At 41.5% G+C, this 17,941-nt stretch overlaps 1 protein-coding gene across 2 annotated transcripts in view; it reads left to right on the plus strand.

The window, feature by feature from the left end:
* Positions 1-231: 231 nt before the first annotated feature.
* Positions 232-17,941, plus strand: part of TMEM184B (transmembrane protein 184B) — a 32,252-nt gene continuing 14,542 nt past the window's right edge. The window contains exons 1-3 of one of the 2 annotated variants that reach the window (XM_081928378.1): positions 232-564; positions 12,252-12,482; positions 14,981-15,146. In XM_081928378.1, the coding sequence (XP_081784504.1) occupies positions 12,279-12,482; positions 14,981-15,146 (370 nt within the window). In that variant the 5' untranslated portion in view covers positions 232-564; positions 12,252-12,278. The remainder of the gene's footprint in view (positions 565-12,251; positions 12,483-14,980; positions 15,147-17,941) is intronic. The other variant, XM_081928379.1, reaches the window with a different exon arrangement.

Consider the following 17,941-nt stretch of genomic DNA (forward strand, 5'->3'; position numbering starts at 1 on the left):
CCATTGTGCAAATGGTCAGAACCAGCAAGTCCGGCGCTGGAACGGCGGAAGGAAAGAAAAGCGATTCTGTCTCTTTAAGCGGCCGCCGTCGCTGCTGTTCGGGCGGAGCTTAGAATCTGTCTGTGGAAGGCGGGGGGACGGGGACGTCACTGTCCCTGAGGCCACTGGTTACGTCACCGCCTCGCGGCTCCTCCTCCTCCTGCCTCTCTGGCAGGAGCGCGCGCTGGAGAGAGAGGGGCAGCCAGCTAGCCTGCGAGCTTCGCGCCTGCGCGGAACTCTTCGTCTGCCCAATCTCTCCCTTCAGCTGCTCTCTGCCCCCCCCCCCGCCTCCCTCTGTTTGGGGCCGCAGCAGCAATAAGCCCGAGTCCGGGGCTGAGAAGCGGCCCCGCCACGCCAGGTGTTCGCGACGGAGCGGCTGCGCGGCCACGGAACCCCCGGCCTGGCCATGGTGCACCTGAGGGCCTCTCGTCCAGCCCGGTCCCCCGAGTGACGGGACTGCCCCTGCCGCCGGAGGAGGAGGAAGAAACGGCACCGGGAGCACGACAACCCCGCCAGCGCCAGTCGGTGAGAGGAGAGGGCGGCTACTGCCGGGAACGGCGCCTCAGGGCACAAGTGGCGCGGCGAAGGGAGCCACGGGGCACTTGGGGTGTCGCCTGGCAAGGGTGGCCCTCGAAGAGAGAAAGGGGCGTGAAGGCGTGTGGTGCGTTAAGGGGAACGGCCCTCGCCCCTTCCCGCAGGCCAGGCGGCACCTCAGTGTCTTCAAAAGCTGCGCGCAGCGTCTCTTGGGTCCTGGTGGCATGGCCTAGAGATGGTGGCCCCCTGGGATGTGGCTTCCAAGGGGTGGCATCTGCCACGCCGTCCTGTTTGCCACCATATATGACATCAGGTCCTTGGGCCTTAGCCAGTGGGTGGGGTGCAGAGTCTGATGGTGGGGGTGTTTTGTTTCTGTAATTTACAGTGGTACCTTGGGTTAAGTACTTAATTCGTTCTGGAGGTCTGTTCTTAACCTGAAACTGTTCTTAACCTGAAGCACCACTTTAGCTAATGGGGCCTCCCACTTCTGCCACCGCACGATTTCTCTTCTCATCCTGAAGCAAAGTTCTTAACCCGAGGTAATATTTCTGGGTTAGCGGAGTCTGTAACCTGAAGCATATGTAACCTGAAGCATATGTAACCTGAAGCATATGTAACCTGAAGTGTATGTAACCCGACGTACCACTGTACATAAGTTTACAGACCATCTTTTTTCTACTTGGATGTAGGCAAGGTGACTCGAGCGCATAACATAGCGGTAGTCCTAGGTGCCGCCATCGTGCCACAGGGTGCTTAAATAACACAGCCTTGTTGGGTGAGGATGAATGTGGGCGTTGAGCATTGTCCAGAAATGGGTAAGTGCATGCAGTTGTGGGAGATGTGGCACATTTGATGCCGGCCAGTGTCCTAGTGATGGTGCTAAGATGTTGAACGTGGCAAGTGTGCTGTAGAAACCCAACTCATCCTGCTACATCTGGCACTGAAAATGGGAAGAACTATAGGGAACACAGTAATGCTTTGCTGAATAGCAGAAACACATAGCATAGTTTGAGCTTAGTTTGCGTGTGGTGCCTGTCATATTGAGTGGCCTTACGGTGCTTTGATGCTGAATGTGGCACTAGTTACAGTGCTGTAATATGGTGTGAGCTTTAGGAGGAGGAGTGTAGTGCTAAAGTGTGCCTGACAGTAGCATATCAGTTAAAATCTAGCATTTACTATAAGCATTAAAACTAGATGATATTGGCCAAAGGTTTTATGAGTTTACAAAGCAGGTTTGAGGCCCTAAGCTATTTGTGTGGTTGGACGTCTTTGTATAACACAAATTATTAGATACTTATTAGATAAATTTCACCTTATGTTCCATCAACTTGTGTTCACTATTAAATCACTTTCCTTTTTGCTTCTCTTTCAGCATTTCTTATTGCTGAAATTTATGTGCAGATAGTAGTAGTAGGCAATTACAAACAGTCATCTATGTTTAATTATAATTTACATCACACTCTAAAAGACTGATATGCATTATTTTTTCCAATAAGAAATTAACTCCAAGAGCCAGGTAACACTTCACTTTTGAAATCTGCTACTTTGGCTAAACATACATCTGGTGTTATCAGTTGTGAATTGTACAAACACATATGCATGACTATATTTTCCTGTAATTCTTGGCATCCAGGAAAGGATTCCTTCTTTGCTATGTGTAAGAATCTACCTTCTTAAATAAAGTATGCACCAGTTATAGATAATGACTCCATGTGTAATTATGACCAAATTCTAAAAGTTGTGTGAATTGGTAGTACAGTATGTATTTTGCACAAGGTTCATAGCTTTTTTTATGAGAGGGCAGAAATAATTATTTTGTATCTTCAAATGATGGGGTTGGCAATTCCATCTTGAAATGGGATGTTTTGTAGTTCTGTAGCTATGGGATGTTTTGTAGTTCTGTAGTATTAAAAACATGGTATCATTACTGTGGAGTTCTCTAGTATACAAAGCACACGAAGGAAGACTAAGATTTGTAGCCTCCCTGTAGACCGAATAGGTGAAATGTACTAAACATATATTGTTCTATAATTTTTACATGCAGTGTGTAACATTTTCATGCTTAATGTAGTTGAGCATCTTCAGTTATTTGAAGAGTAATTTCTCTGTGAGAATTGAATGGAATGGAATTGAATGGAAATTAATCCATTCAATGTATTATTTAGTTATAAATCGTCTGATACCTAAATCCTAGGAGCAAACCTTAATTCTCAGTTGCAGTAACTCCTTGAAATTGCTGCCTATTATCACACAGGATGTTGAGGAAAAGGTTTGAAGGACAATAATGAGTTATTATATAGAGCCTAAGATGTGAAGGCAGGGCCTTGATTTTCCCTGACCCATCCATGCCTACATATGTTGTTTTTCCTCCTCTGTCGCTATAGGACCACATCATCTTTTCAGCACTCCTTGAGCTGTAGCTTGGTAATAGAAGAGTAGATTCCTGCCAAGATAATTAATCCTGCCAAAACCCCTTGGGTGTCTTTAAAGAAACTGATCTATAAGCAGTCACGGTAGTAAAATGGAATACATAAAGCTTTTAGCTACAATAGCTCTTAAAATATGATATTGAAAATAATATCTAGGAAAGCATTTCCAGTATGAGTTACAAATTGGGGAGGGAGAGGGATCCTTCCAGCGACAGGAAGTCACTTTGTCAAGAGTAGTCTGTTTTAATGTGTGATTCTTGACTGCTAGTACTTGTGATCTGGCTCAACTCAGAGGATGTGCTCCTCTCCTCCATTTACTCATTATTATTTTTTGCATGAGCATTCACTGCAGAGTGTTCATAGAGCGTTGGCTTTGTTTTTCAGTGCAAACCGTGACTGGGAAGGCACAGATCACCTTGTGTCCAGGGAGTAGCACATGAACACTTGAGTCTGTAATGCGGCGTGGTGATCATTTTAACAACCCCAGAGGGATGCAATTTACAGGAAGCAAAGAGGGGAGGGGAGAATTAGCGAACACATTTCACCTGCTGCACAGTATGCTCTTTAAAATGTAAGAACTGCAACTGGAATGAGCACCCCTTTAACCTTGTGGTACAGTATAGCAAACTGTTCAGGAATGGTTGTCATATTAGTGAAAGCTACTGCACATGAGATGCGGAAATGGCTTATGCTTTTGCACCATAAGGTGTATGTGGAATGCCCTAAGCTGCTGTATCATGCAGCAGTTCCATATGTTCTCTCTCTTGCAAGTGAGTTGTTTCCATGGCTTCTCCAGTTTTTGCTGCATCTGCCTTATCTACGAACAGTGCTCATTGGTCAAACTAGGACTAATGTTGTTACCACCCATCCACACTGGAGCATAAGCCTACAGGCTTTTAAAAGACAATGTAAGCCATTGTGTGATCCCTTTGAGACAGACATTTAATGTTTTATTACAGACATGATTTATCTCTAACTGACCAATGCTGATCAACTCCCTTATCTTGTGTAGCCTTTTTGTGTCTGGTAACTTTATATTAAATATTTATTGTCAGGTTCTTAGAGATATCTATGCTTGTGAACTGTTTATTGGTATATTGAAGTTGTAGATACTTAAAGATCATTGGATTGTTCATTTTTAAACTGAACCTCAGGAGCACACATACATAAGTCCTCATATACCTAAAAGGTGTGATAGCCCTAGTGAGACAAGCACTATTCAGATTGTTGTTGTTTTTTGCATACTATTTATACTAGACCATCTACATATGCATAATAGAAAGGATAGATCCTGGTCTCAAAGGGCTTAAGGTCTAAAAATAGACAAAAGCTTGACAACAGAGGAAGGAGTAAAAAAAATAAAATGTTGCTCTTTCAGTTGCAAGTACTTTTGGAGGGGGGTGTATCTTTGCAGAGAGGTAGGAAAGAATTAATGTATCTCTACCTGTTGGAGAACTAGAGAGCCACTCTCCTGCCTCTGTGCGCCAGTTAAACAGTGAGATGCGTGTTCATAACTAAAAATGTGATTGAATGGCATATCATTGATGTGTGATTCCCCACCTCCCATTAATATGTTAAAGGGTTCCGTGTTTGCTGCCACAGCTAACAGAGCAATCCCTGTGCACCTATGTAGTTGAAAGCTGGTGAAGTCACTGGTTCAAATCTTAGCTCAGTCACAGATGCATTAGATGGCTTTCTGGTGGGTTGTCTCAGAAACAAAATGGGCAATATTCTGAATGAATAGGATACAAGTGAAGCTTTATCTACTTTCCTAGTACATTAGTGTATGAAAATAATTTTTCTCTTGCAACTTTCTATTGTTATTTCAAATAAATCCCTTTTAAACTCAGCTCTCACCTCTCTCTTTTCAAAACTTCAACGTTCAAGAAATGCTACTTCAGGGTGATATGTGCCTCCCTTTCCCTGAAGAGCTGCATGGCAAGCAGCAGTGAGATCATGGGTATGAGGCACATAGTGTGCATAGACTAATTCTGGTACCAATTCTGGGAAGGTGACCCATCCTAGAACTGCAGTGTTTGATCCTATTTTTCAAAGGAAGAGTGGTATGCTGGAAACAGCCTCCTCCCTTTCCTCTTGTTTCCTGTCTCATTCCAAAAAAAGAGTCTCGCTGTGGTATGCTGACCTATTATAATGTGGGTCAGTCCACACACACGCATACACACACACAAAAGATGGAGAAGGAAACTGAAGAAATTAATAGAGCAGAAAAACTCTCTTGGAGAAAGATAGTTGTTCATAGTAAAAGGGTTTCATTGTTGATCTGCACATCTGATTTAGGGTGGATGATGGGTGTTTGCAAGTGAATTGGTTGACCTGGTATAGGACAATATTTAAGAACAAGGCAAAGGAAGGAATAGACTAAAGGTGCAGCTACAGGGATGGGAAGAAGGGGCTGTTTTCTGTGAAAGTAAGGTAAGGACAGTTGCACTTTCACATTCTAGAATAAACCGAGAAACTTAAAATCTGGAAATAAATGTTGACTCCGATCTAAATTTTACAGAACTTTTCAATATATATTTAATTAAAATGTTGTAACTGTTTAGAACTTATCATTTACTAAAAAAAGTTATTCATAGTCATTTGTTTTTACCATTTACGGAGAACTTTTTGTTTTGATAAAAAGAAAGACAGCTTGAGTGGCGTTTTCTCTCTTTTGTTTCACTGAGCATACAGCCAGCTGTTTGGATAAAAAATGATGAATAGGCAAAAATCTCATGAGGATTTGGGCTATTCAGTCCCCCACAGTAAGACTACAAAAGCTGTGTTTGGACGATGCTTTGTTGTACTGATAGCTTAATTATATCACTAATAAGCAGCCTTCTTCAGTGTGGGTGAACAAAATTCTTATATGCGTACCAGAAGCAAAAGTAAACTGGCATGGAATGAGATCCCAAAATATATGAGGCAGGTAAAGAGTACCTGCTGATGTTCTAGTTCGGGGACCTTACTCCTCTCTCTTTCCCAAGACTTCACTTTGTTTTTACCTAAAGAGGCAGTAACACATTAACCACCAAGGAACGCAAAACTTAAGGTATACAGTAAATTAACAGAATTTTAAGGTAAAGTTGGATTCCCTTCACATTGACACAGCAGCTCATTATACCGAGCATTCTTTTGCTCAGAAACCAGAGTAAGTACAGCCTTGCCATCTGCTTGGTTATTGGACTTCTGTTCCATGTGCCATGATGTCATGACATATGACACAACAGCCCTTGAGGCAGTATATCATTCTACAACATTGTGTCAGATGCAGGACCTATCATTAGTCCCAACTTAAACATGAAGCTCCTGTATATTACTTTATATGTTTGACTTTCCTTCTCCCCCGCTTCTCAGAATAAAGAAAGATGCAGTGATGATGTTGCTTTTCATACCCATCTTAAGTCAGGACATGATCGACATAGAATTATAGAAAGCAACCTGGAATCATAGAATCAAAGCTTCAGCACTGTACTAAAGGAGAGCTTCGCCTAAGGCACTTCAGCAAGGCATTTTAGCATTTTGGCACTGTACCAAAGTTGAGGAAGAGGTGACACTAGCAGCAGGGGGCTTGTGCAACTACTGCTTTTTGTGTTGTCGTCTTCTTCTTCTTCTTCTTCTTCTTCTTCTTCTTCTTCTTCTTCTTCTTCTTCTTCTTCTTCTTCTTCTTCTTCTTAAAAAAGGTAAATGACCCTGTAATGACCCTGGTATGGACTGGCAGATGAATATAAAGCTGCTATTATTATTATTATCATTATTATTATTAACACAGTTATATTAAGACTCTTTTAAAATTGTAAATTGTGCCATGATTCTTTTTCATTCTGACCTTGGTCTTCAAAAGTGATTTGCTTAGTGCCCTCTCTGTCTACAGAGAGCACTGCTCAGAAAGTGAGAACCAGCACCTTGAATTGCCTCCAGAATTCCCCCTGCGCCAGAATGCCCCCTGCGCCAGTTTTCAATACTTGCAAAGAATATTAAGTTACTCCAGTCCGTTTAGATATGCATGAATTAATGATGTCAACAGTTTCAGAATGGTGAGTAATAGCAGTGTATTGAATAAAAAAGGCATCCCTAGCCACAACAACAACCTTTAGACCTCTAGTTTGTGAGGCTAATTAGGCCCACTAGACCTTCCCATTTGGACTGTGAGGCCCATTTTGGCCAAGCCTCACCCACCTGCCCAAAACCTGATGCCATATATGGTGTCAGTTGAAGTGCAGGTAAAGGCAGAGCTTTGACAAATTCTGGATGGAGGTGCTTGGAAAGCCCCTTGCACAGTGTTTCCTAAACACTGGCTTTTGCTCAGTACTTCCCAAGTATCTACAATCAGCTGATTGCTGCACACACATTCTGTTGCCCACACAGTTTAATTTCAAACCATGCAGGCAAAAATGAAACACCTGACATCACTGTGACCTGCAGAGGTGCACAGAGATGCGGCCTGCTGGCTGGAAACAGTTCCCCACTCTTATGTTAGGAGAGCGACAATTCCTTGAAGAGGTAGACCCTCATCCTCGGATAGGTCACAAACCTGAAATATATGGTGACCTGTTTATTGATTTCATAAAATTTATATACTGCTTGATTGTAAACACACACACAAAACTCAAAGCAGTTTACTTAAAAATTGACCTGTTGCTATGTAGAGATTGTTGGTATATCTCTGGTGGAATGAAAGCGTGTGCTTTTTAAAAAAATAATTCAAAGCAAGGGGAGGAAAATATTATTTGAAAACATACCACACATTCTAAAATTTTTGGGGATGAATGATGTGCTTGACTGCTTTATTAGTCAGATGCATTCTTCACTGGTTGCATGCACTAGGGGGCAGTGTATGTTTCATGTGTTGTTTCTTTGCATTTTGCCTGTCTAGACACCTACCATTTGAAAATGCATTTCCCCTTACATTTCTTAGGGGAGAGCTGGGCCTGGCGGGGGCGAGGGGGAGTGATTTGTCCACTGGTGCAGTTAGGTAATTTTACACTCTGGTTTTCATGTGTAATCTTTTGTTTATTTAAAAATGTGTTAAGCCAGCCATGCTATGTTTGGAGGTGTTCCCGCTCATTCTCTTGAGTCGGGCCCTGGACCATTGCCTGAATATTATTTTCTGATGGCACCGTTGGGTTTGTTTTGCTTTCTTCTAAAATCTTGGCTTGCACTTAGAAGAGGGTATGTAGATTTATAGGTTCTGTAATCTGTTTAAATAATAATAACAACACATTACTGTATATGAAGCACTGAGAACTCTCTATCTCAGTAATCTTTGCCACAATCCTTGCAAATGTTATCATATCCATATTGCAAACAGAGTTGAAACTGAAAGATAGTGGTTTGCCTAATAATCAAGCTAAGTTTCAAAATCACATTAAAGCAAGGATTTTATTAGGACAACCTAAACAGCATAAAATAGTGAACATGCTTTTGAGTCCTCCAGAACTTTTCAGAAGAAAGGTTTGACTTCAGAGCTGTGTCACTTCAGCTGTTTCCTATCCATGTTTCAAAAGTCTTGATTTTTTGAAATAGGATTACTGCCAAGTAAGCAATCCTATTTGAAAAAATCAGGACTGCCAAGTTAGTAGGCATGGGATGCGGGTGGCGCTGTGGGTTAAACCACAGAGCCTAGGGCTTGCCTATCAGAAGGTTGACGGTTCGAATCCCGCGACGGGGTGAGCTTCTATTGCTCGGTCCCTGCTCCTACCAACCTAGCAGTTCAAAAGCACGAAGTGCAAGTAGATAAATAGATACCACTCCGATGGGAAGGTAAAGGGTGTTTCTGTGCGCTGCTCTGGTTCGCCAGAAGCCTTAGTCATGCTGGCCACATGACCCGGAAGCTGTACGCCGGCTCCCTGGCCAGTAAAGCGAGATGAGCGCCTCAACCCCAGAGTCGGTAACGACTGGACCTAATGATCAGGGGTCCCTTTACCTTTACTAAGTAGGCATAGGATTGCATCCTTTAACTACCACTTTAGCACTAAGAATGGAAAGTCCAGTTCATTCTTTTGGGCTTCTTGATAGAAAGGCTCTATTATAAGAAGGTTTTTAATAAAGCGTCTGTTATAAATTGCAGACAAATTCCCTGCTTTGGTATTTATATCTAGCAGTCATATGAATTGATCATAAAGGGGAGTGTTTGTGTAGACTAGGGTTGGTGTGTTGTTGTTTTTTAAACTATCCTCGTTTATTGTAGCATTGCTGTGATTTAAAATATCTCTTTTTACATTGTAATAGGATTGGATATTCCTCTCTCCTCAGCCTCACAGATACCTGATAATTTCTTTCACCTTTTCATTCAAACTTAATTGGCTAGGCATACATCTGTGGTAAATCCTTCCTACATGTGTATTTCATAAGCTTAGCAAAAACCTCTTACTTGTGCCCTGTGGTGTGTAGAATGTTGTCAGACGGAAACCAATTTCCTCCAGACTCAGCAGCAAAGGCGTCTCAAACTCCACCCTGTTTTCAGTTTCCTCTTTTCAGTCTTTCTTTCTTTCTTTCTTTCTTTCTTTCTTTCTTCCTTTCTTCCTTTCTTCCTTTCTTCCTTTCTTCCTTTCTTCCTTTCTTCCTTTCTTCCTTTCTTCCTTCCTTCCTTCCTTCCTTCCTTCCTTCCTTCCTTCCTTCCTTTCCTTTCCTTTCCTTTCCTTTCCTTTCCTTTCCTTTCCTCTTTCTTTCTTTCTTTCTTTCTTTCTTTCTTTCTTTCTTTCTTTCTTTCTTTCTTTCTTTCTTTCTTTCCTTTTCCTTCCTTCCTTCCTTCCTTCCTTCCTTCCTTCCTTCCTTCCTTCCTTCCTTCGCTTCAAGCACATCTGGGTTTTTTTCTCTTTCCAAGTGCAGTCTTCATATTATATTTAACATTTCCATAGATCTCCCCTGAAACCCCACTTCTCATGCAAATGCAGACCTTTTGAGTTTGCTTTCGACTGCAATAATCCCTAACCATTGGCCATATGGCTGAGGTTTATGGGAGTTGGGAGTCCAACAACATCTGGAGGGCACCAAGTGTGGTAACAATGGTCTATACCAGTGGTTCCCAATTAGCTAATTACTGAGGGCCCCTATTTTTCAAAAGCCAAGCCACAGGCCCCCTACTTTTGAAAATTTTGATAACTCTATGGTAGTTACCTCTGCAGAGCAATTTTTTGAGCAAAATGTGGAGTAGCCCCTAATAAGCAAAGGATTTTAGGTATATTAAAAAACACACTAGGGCTGAGCAATATCTGGTTTTCAACATCGTGCTATATCAGCAGCTAAACACCACGATATTCCGATATATCACAACGTCTGAAATTGGAGATCAGGCGTGGGGATGAGGGAAGGAGGAGCAACAGAGGTCGGGTGGGTAGGGTGCCTGCAGATGAAGGAAGAAGCAGCCACGGAGATTGGATGGGTGCAGGGAGGAGAGGAAGCAGAATCACCTCCACTGCATGGTTTGAGTGGGAGGGGATGGAGATGGGGGTGTGCATCAAGCCATCGAGCCAGCAAAGATGCACATCCACTGTGGCTGCTGTTGCTTTCCTGCTGACTGAGAAAAGCTGCTTCGCCTTAGTGCCAGTGGAAGGTAGTGCCACAGTGCCTTGAAGTGAGGGCCATCAGCTGCCCTGTTTTCCATCAGTGTGAGGGGAAGGCAGCACCTTGCAATCTGCTGTCCTGTTTTCCCTCCTGAGGGAAGGCAGCTCAGATCAGCAGCATATTGGCGGTGCCTTGAAATCAGCTGCCCTGAATGAAGCAACATATTGCTGCATATTGCCAGGTCAAAATCGTTATCACAGTGGAATTTCAAAACTGATTTTGGCCAATATATTGAAAAATCACACGGTGCTAAAACAGACCATAAGATTTGTGATATTACCTGTGCAAAAATGACAAAAATTTAAGGGGGGAGGCAAGGATTGGGGCCGCGGACCCCCTGGATGTGTTCCGCGGACCCCTATTTGGGAACCACTGGTCTATATACTATCTCCTTGTTCTTTGTGCACTATGGGGGTTTGTCAGTCTCCATTCTTTTCAAAATAGCTTTGTGTTCCCTGCAGAATGTAAAGTATTTTTACCATTGGGTATTTTTATCATATATTCAGACTGGGTGGATATTTCAGCAATGAGAATGATGTATTAAAACAAACTGAAGTAGGAATTGTTATGTAACTAGAATAGCGGCTGGCCCAGCTAGAACAATCAAAAGATCTATGTTGAAAGGGGACTCTCCACGTGCTTACCTTATTTGCTCTTTTTTTGTAAGGCCAGAGGAAAACAAAATCACATGTTGATTCTTTTTATAGTCTACTGGTCTGGTTGTGATAAATGAAAAGACTTCATATAGAAATACTTGGTTCTCCAAAAATTTTCCTGCTGTGTGTATCACTTTTGTAATTCATGCATAGTTGTGCTTCATAATTTCAGTTTAACAACTTAGATAATTTACCTATTGGCTTTTCAGTTCATCCCCCCATTTCTTAGAGACAAGAGTACTTGCTTATGATCTCATTTCCAGACTACTTGATCTTCTTCACTGCTGACACTTTGTCAGTTTTTGAATTTGTATAATGAGCGTAGCTAATGATAATGAACATTTAATCCATAAATGTTTGGATTTTTTTCTGCTCAGTTTTACTTCTGATTCTGTCAGAACAATCAGAGTCAGACGGGAGGTTTTAAGTTAGTACCAGGCTAGCACATCTATATATTGGTTGGGCACACATATACCATGTAAAGCTAATACATTTCTATCAAGTATTGGTGCTTTTTACTATCTTCTGTTCTGTATGAAGTTTTTGCTGCATGGGGTGACTTGAGAGAAGAGATCACTAGATGCACAAACAGCCAGCTTCTTCCTGCAGTCCCCAAACAGTCACCTTAAAATGTTGTGCCCCATGTTTTTGAAAAAACTTATTGCAACTCTTTGTATAACCACTTAAGAAAGGAATAAAATTGAATGTGTTAATAGAGTATCAAAAATGCACGATTATTTTAGGCAGTGTTCCAGAATTCTCTGCAATTTAAATTTAGAACTGCTTTTCACATGTCTGACCTTCTTTCTGACTGTTCAGTGACTAAAGAGTAGCTGTGTTTGATACCATAGGAACATGAGCGATTTCTCCCAAATTATTCCTGTTTACCTTTGCTACCGAAGGCCTTTACACTTGTCAGAAATGTTTAGCAAAACTCTGGGATACCTGTGAGGTGTTCTGACTATGATAGGTTGTTTCTGCTATTTTGAAACTTTTCTGTCTCTCTCTCTCTATAATTCCTCTTTAGATCTGAAGGACCCACAACTCTGAGGACATGATGATCGTAGTGACTGGAGTCATGTCTGTGCCTGAGCTGGGCTCCCCAGCCAGCACTCCTGCTGCAGCCCCCAACTTATCCTGGATGTCTGAGGTTGGCACTCCCACTGCTGTGGAGCAACCAATATTCCTAATGACTACAGCTGCCCAGGCCATCTCAGGTTTCTTCGTGTGGACTGCTTTGCTTATTACTTGCCATCAGGTAAGCAAAATAAAATACTTCTAGCATTTTGAATGGGACTTTGTAAAGGCACCGTTTCTACTGCAGCCAGAGAGAGAGAGAGAGAGCTGTTAAATTTACTGTGCTGACTACAGTTAAGCTTGCTGTAGCCTTACCTGTTCTACTCTCTGCCATAATTAGATCATGCAGAGTGGATGGAGTTTTGTTGCCCAAAGTGGTTACTGCTGCTTCTGTTTTAAGCTACACTTTATGCAATATTATGGCCTGTAGCATACATGAGTAATCTCCAACTCCATTTGCACAGTGTATACAGGTGCACCTATGGATTAACACCATTGAACAAGCTCCCATGTAACTTGAAGGAGAGGAGAGTGCGTCTTTACTTTAGTTGTGATACGGAGGGTTATCAGGTAGAATATATGTTTGTCAGGTATTTGCTGTGGTGCGATGAGTCTGTTCTCATAGAGTAGTAAGAGTGGAAATGATGTGGCTAAAACAACTAGAGTATGGAGGGTGGGGGGAATGCAGGACTTTGCTGTCCCATCCCATTGTGTGTGAGACAAGCAAACCTCAGAGCTGTTCAGACAGTGTCAGCATGTACATAAGGCTGCAGCTGCCAGGAAGCTGTCTACAAATTAGTCTCTTCAGCTCGCCATTAAGTTCATGGTGCCCATGTCTTGCCTAACAATAGATCCAGGCAGTAACTTGTAGGGAAAAGCGGGACAATGTCAAAGCTATAGAAGATCAAGCATCTTTCCTGTCAGACTGCTAATACTATGGGGTGGATTGCTGGGATAGGCCCTGGGGCCTTTATTCCAGAATCCTAAGTAGTAATTAGTCCGTCAACTTCAGAGGTATGCAGACAACAGACTTCCCTCATAGTAATGCAGTTGATTGGCTTAGGAATGATGTACATTTAATTAAGTGTGTTTCATTGGGGTGGGGGTGGGAGAAGGCTATGTAATGATGATGTGCCATGATTCATGGGGTTTAATAACCCTTTGGCGTTATCTTCCAATTTCATAGCTCTGCCTGTTCTTAGCACAAGGAATAAACAGCCATTTATCATTTTAAATTTCTGCCCAAAACGTCTGTCATGATGATGAACACGCTGTACAAATGATTTCAGCGAACCTGGTTGCATGGTGAGGAGGAGGCGGCAGAGGCATTTTCCTCTCCTCCTGCCGCCAGCTTTTCTGCTGTAAGACTTGGCTGCTGTATTTCATCAGGTTGGTGGCTGACGGTACAAACCAAATTTAGCATCCTCTTTGTAATGCTGTCTAATAGTGTCCTTGTATGATGAGTAACACATGCAAACCCTACAATTTCATCAACCTGTGTTTAACACCTGTGGGTTAATGAATAGATAAGTGACTATCCATTGGAGAGCTACAGAGCATTATTGAAACTGGCTGTGTGAGATTCAAAAGGGGATTAGCTACTTTATGAATCAGAATAGCAGCTTACCTGACATTTACTTGGGCAGCAACCATGAATCTTATTAGTTCTTCTTTAGAACATTAATTGGTCATCTACTGCATGTCTGTTGGAATAGCGCCATCTGATCTTGGTATGTAAACAGTTGGCCCCCAGTGTACAAAGGGAGAGTTCTAGTCTTACAATCTGTGTTGTTATGGAATTCATGGACACAGAACGTAGTTATGAGCACTAGTGTAGATGGATTTAAAAGAGAGAAATCCATGGAGGATGAATCTATCAAAATGCTGTTAGAATTGATAGCTAAGTGAATCCTCTGCAATAACAGGCAACATATCAGATGTTAGGGACAACTAAGAGGGCTGATGCCTTCATGTTCTGCTTGTGAGTTTCCCCAAGGCATCTTGCTGACTGGCTTTTGGGAATTAGATGAACCTTTGGTCTGATGTAGGAGGATCATGACATTACAGAAGGCTCTGCTACTGTATTGCACTGAAAACATACGAGCCATATATGTCATGTGTATGTGCTTAAATCTGTTTTCTAAAAGTAATATATTGAAGCTGTGAAATGTAGATAATGAATGTGAACGATAGCATAGGATAGCTTCAGTATTGTAGCCATTTCACGGCTTCAGCACATTACATTTAGAAACCAAATCAGTTTGTAATTAAAATAAGTAAATCTCAAGTGAAAAGTATATCATTCAGATGCCTAGAAAAAATACTGTGGGACAGTTGCTTTTTATCTTAGAGTAAATATAGTACAGAATGTTCATTTCATTACGTTTTATAGCAATTTATATATTCATAAGCTACTTACTTTGTAAATGAATTTTATCCCTTGTTCTTGTTTAAGGATAAAGAGCAGATGTAGGGTAAACATAGACCTTACAGTGCAAAAACCAAGTAAATATATGCTACTAAGCTATAAACTCAGTAAGAAAGCCTTATGAGAGCAAAAAAAGTGCTTATATGTTGTGTATGGCATTGCATTCTTAAATTCCCATTATCACTCCTCTTCCTCTTAGCTTACTTTTGTTCTAATTTGACATTATCATCTTCACCATCTTTTTCATCCAGATCTATATGCACCTTCGTTGCTACAGTTGTCCCAATGAGCAACGCTATATTGTCCGGATCCTCTTCATTGTGCCCATTTATGCTGTCGACTCATGGCTCAGCCTCCTTTTCTTCACCAATGACCAGTACTATGTTTACTTTGGCACAGTGCGGGATTGCTATGAAGGTAAGGTGCTGGAAGGCATGGAAACAGGTGCTTTGTATGTGAGTCTGAAGGAAGTACCCGTACACAAGGGTCTTAGTTAAATATGGGGTTGTGTTCTAAATATGGAGAAGTGGCAGGAAGTCTATGGCAATGATGGAATGATAGGCCAAGCTGCTGGCTATAGATATTGCTCACTACAGCAGAAAAGGGATCGGTATATGAACTAATACATAGGGATGGAATAAATGCAATATGTTGTTAGAATCTGTGGACATTCTCCCCATCATATAAGAAGGTTCAGATGATGAAAAATAATATTGGCACAGAATTCAGAAGCCCAGATACAAGAACTCAAGAAACCATCCAAATAGGTATGACTCCTTTGGTTCTGGTGATTCACTCAGTAGATTATGCCAGTAATTTTCCATCAAAGAAGAAAAGAGAATGTATGAGTGAGTTCTCTCAGCAGATTACTACTAAATCAACCTGAGCAGTTGCTCTAGGATAGCCTTTGCCAACTTAGGAGCACCAAAAGTTTTCGACTACTGGTAGAATTCTGCAGCTGTCCAGCTACTGATCCCAGATTTCTGAAAGATGCTTTCTACGAATCATGTGAAAAAAGACTTTTACATCCCTCTGGTTTTCATAAAAACATGTAAATACAGTTTTGTTTTGTTTTGTTTTTAAATTAGGGCAGTTATGGCTTATTTAATACAATCTCCTGAAATTGTTCTGAAGGACAAATATGTGAATGATCTCATGACTAGATTTCCTGCTCCAATGCTAGAGAGCATGTGACAAATTTAAACTGATCATGGTACATTCATTGCAGAGTTTCTTTATCTCTAACTGAAAAACAACCTTCAACAAAATTCCTATTTAAATAAGTTGGAAATATTCTTTTTCTGGTTACTTGGGTAGAGCACACTGATTTGGATGAAACAAAAAAATTACCCTGCAGCACTTGCTGTACTTTAAAATGTTTTAGTCTGTGGATCTTGTGAGGTTTTTTTTTTTTTTTTTTGAGCAAGCCATACTAAGAGAGTCTCCTGCTGAGTTTCATAGCCATATGAAAATATGCTTTATATGATACTAGTGCAATATTTGCTCATGAACAACTGTGGTTAGGGGATCACTGGGCTTTTCACACCTATGACAATACATTGGGATGTGTTAACAGATGGCAGATGCACACACACACACACACAATCCAGAGGCCATCTTTGTTTGGCCTGGCTTTCCCTTTCCTCTGCCTTTGCTGAGTGTGTATATAAAGGCGTAGCTGCGTAGCAGGAAGCCTGCTGCTCTGTGAAATTCATCTCCTAGCAACAGCTATTATCCCCTTTGCCTCGCCTAGGGAGTTTGCAAACATGACAACATCTGCTCAGAGGGTCAGCCCACATTCTAAAGTTTGCCAGCTTGATGGCCTGTATGCAAATAGGTTTGGGACCCCCTCCCTGCTTTCATACTTTCTATAGTTAAAACTATGTCTAGGAAAATCAGAAAACAGGAGGGGGTGGGAATCTCCTTTCATTTCAAAAGAGATTTTTCCCTTGGGAAAGTCTGCCCTTGGAAAACGTTAAAGAAAATACACAGCTGGAATCTGTGGCATTTAGTGTTTGATTTTTTTTTTTTTAGTTGGTAGTCTTATTTGAGAATTTAAATAACATCTTCAACTGGAAATGTTGGCAGTAGAGCACTAGCCAGAGACTTCAGCACAATCTTATGCATGTCTCCTTTGAAGAAAGTGCTATTGCATGTTAAATGGGATTTATTACAATATAAATTTGCATAGGTGTGCGTGTGCAACCTAAATGTACTTCCATGAGGAGCTTGAGGAATGTTGGAAACACTTTTGTTCTCTTCCACCTAATTTCATCTTCTCCTAAACAAGGTCCTAGAATAGGCAGCTCCTACTATAATGAGCCTTTCCTGTATCAGAGGGCAGGGCGGAAACCTCTTGAACAGCAGTGTGCTTTTGGTTATTCCTCCCACAAAAGCACTGAACTTGTTTTGTAGACATCTGGAGATACAGGAAGATTGTTGACTGGAGCAAGACTTCACTCTGTGTAATAAGACATGCATTATATAAGTGATTGGTTCCTATAGAATTCTGTGAACGGAACTGGGTACAAGAAGCTGCCTGGTAGTTTTTACTGAATTAATATTTTCTGGAACCTTTTATCCAAATAAACCCTTATGATTGTGGCACTGAGTTTGGGTTGAGGATAGGCTGAGAGATAGTGACTGGCTGGAGATCACCCAGTGAGCTTAGTTAGTGCTTCTTCTTTAACCATTATGCCATACCAAGTTTCAATTTGGTGACCTGGAGTGGAATGGTATGCCAGTAACCATATTTTGGGACATGATATACCCTGTTTAGATTTTATTAACTTTTGTGTTCAACAACATGAGAGCAAGAAGCAGGCCATACTCTTCCCTGGAGTCCACATACACTGCATAGACATCTGTAAGGACCACTTCCTTACAGATGTAATTGTATGCATGAAGCCATCCTTGGGATCTGGAACAATTTGGATTCCAAATTCTAGTGAAGCCTTTGTATGTACAACTGTATGTGTGAAAGTGTTTTCCCTGCATATGTGGATGTCAAAAGAAGAGCGTGGGATGTTGGGGTGTGGGAGTACTCTGTATGGCCTTGCTGCGTGCTTCTGTGCCATTGAACATGGGACTAAATAATACCCAAATGGAATTCTAGACAAAAAATTAGGTTAGAATTATGATCTTTGACTTTTATCAAAGTCAAAAAGCAGTGCAGAAGGGGGGGAAAAGGAATATACTTGACTTGGATCTTG

Source organism: Podarcis melisellensis (assembly GCF_964234715.1).
Source record: "Podarcis melisellensis genome assembly, chromosome: 10".
NCBI lineage: Eukaryota > Metazoa > Chordata > Lepidosauria > Squamata > Lacertidae > Podarcis > Podarcis melisellensis.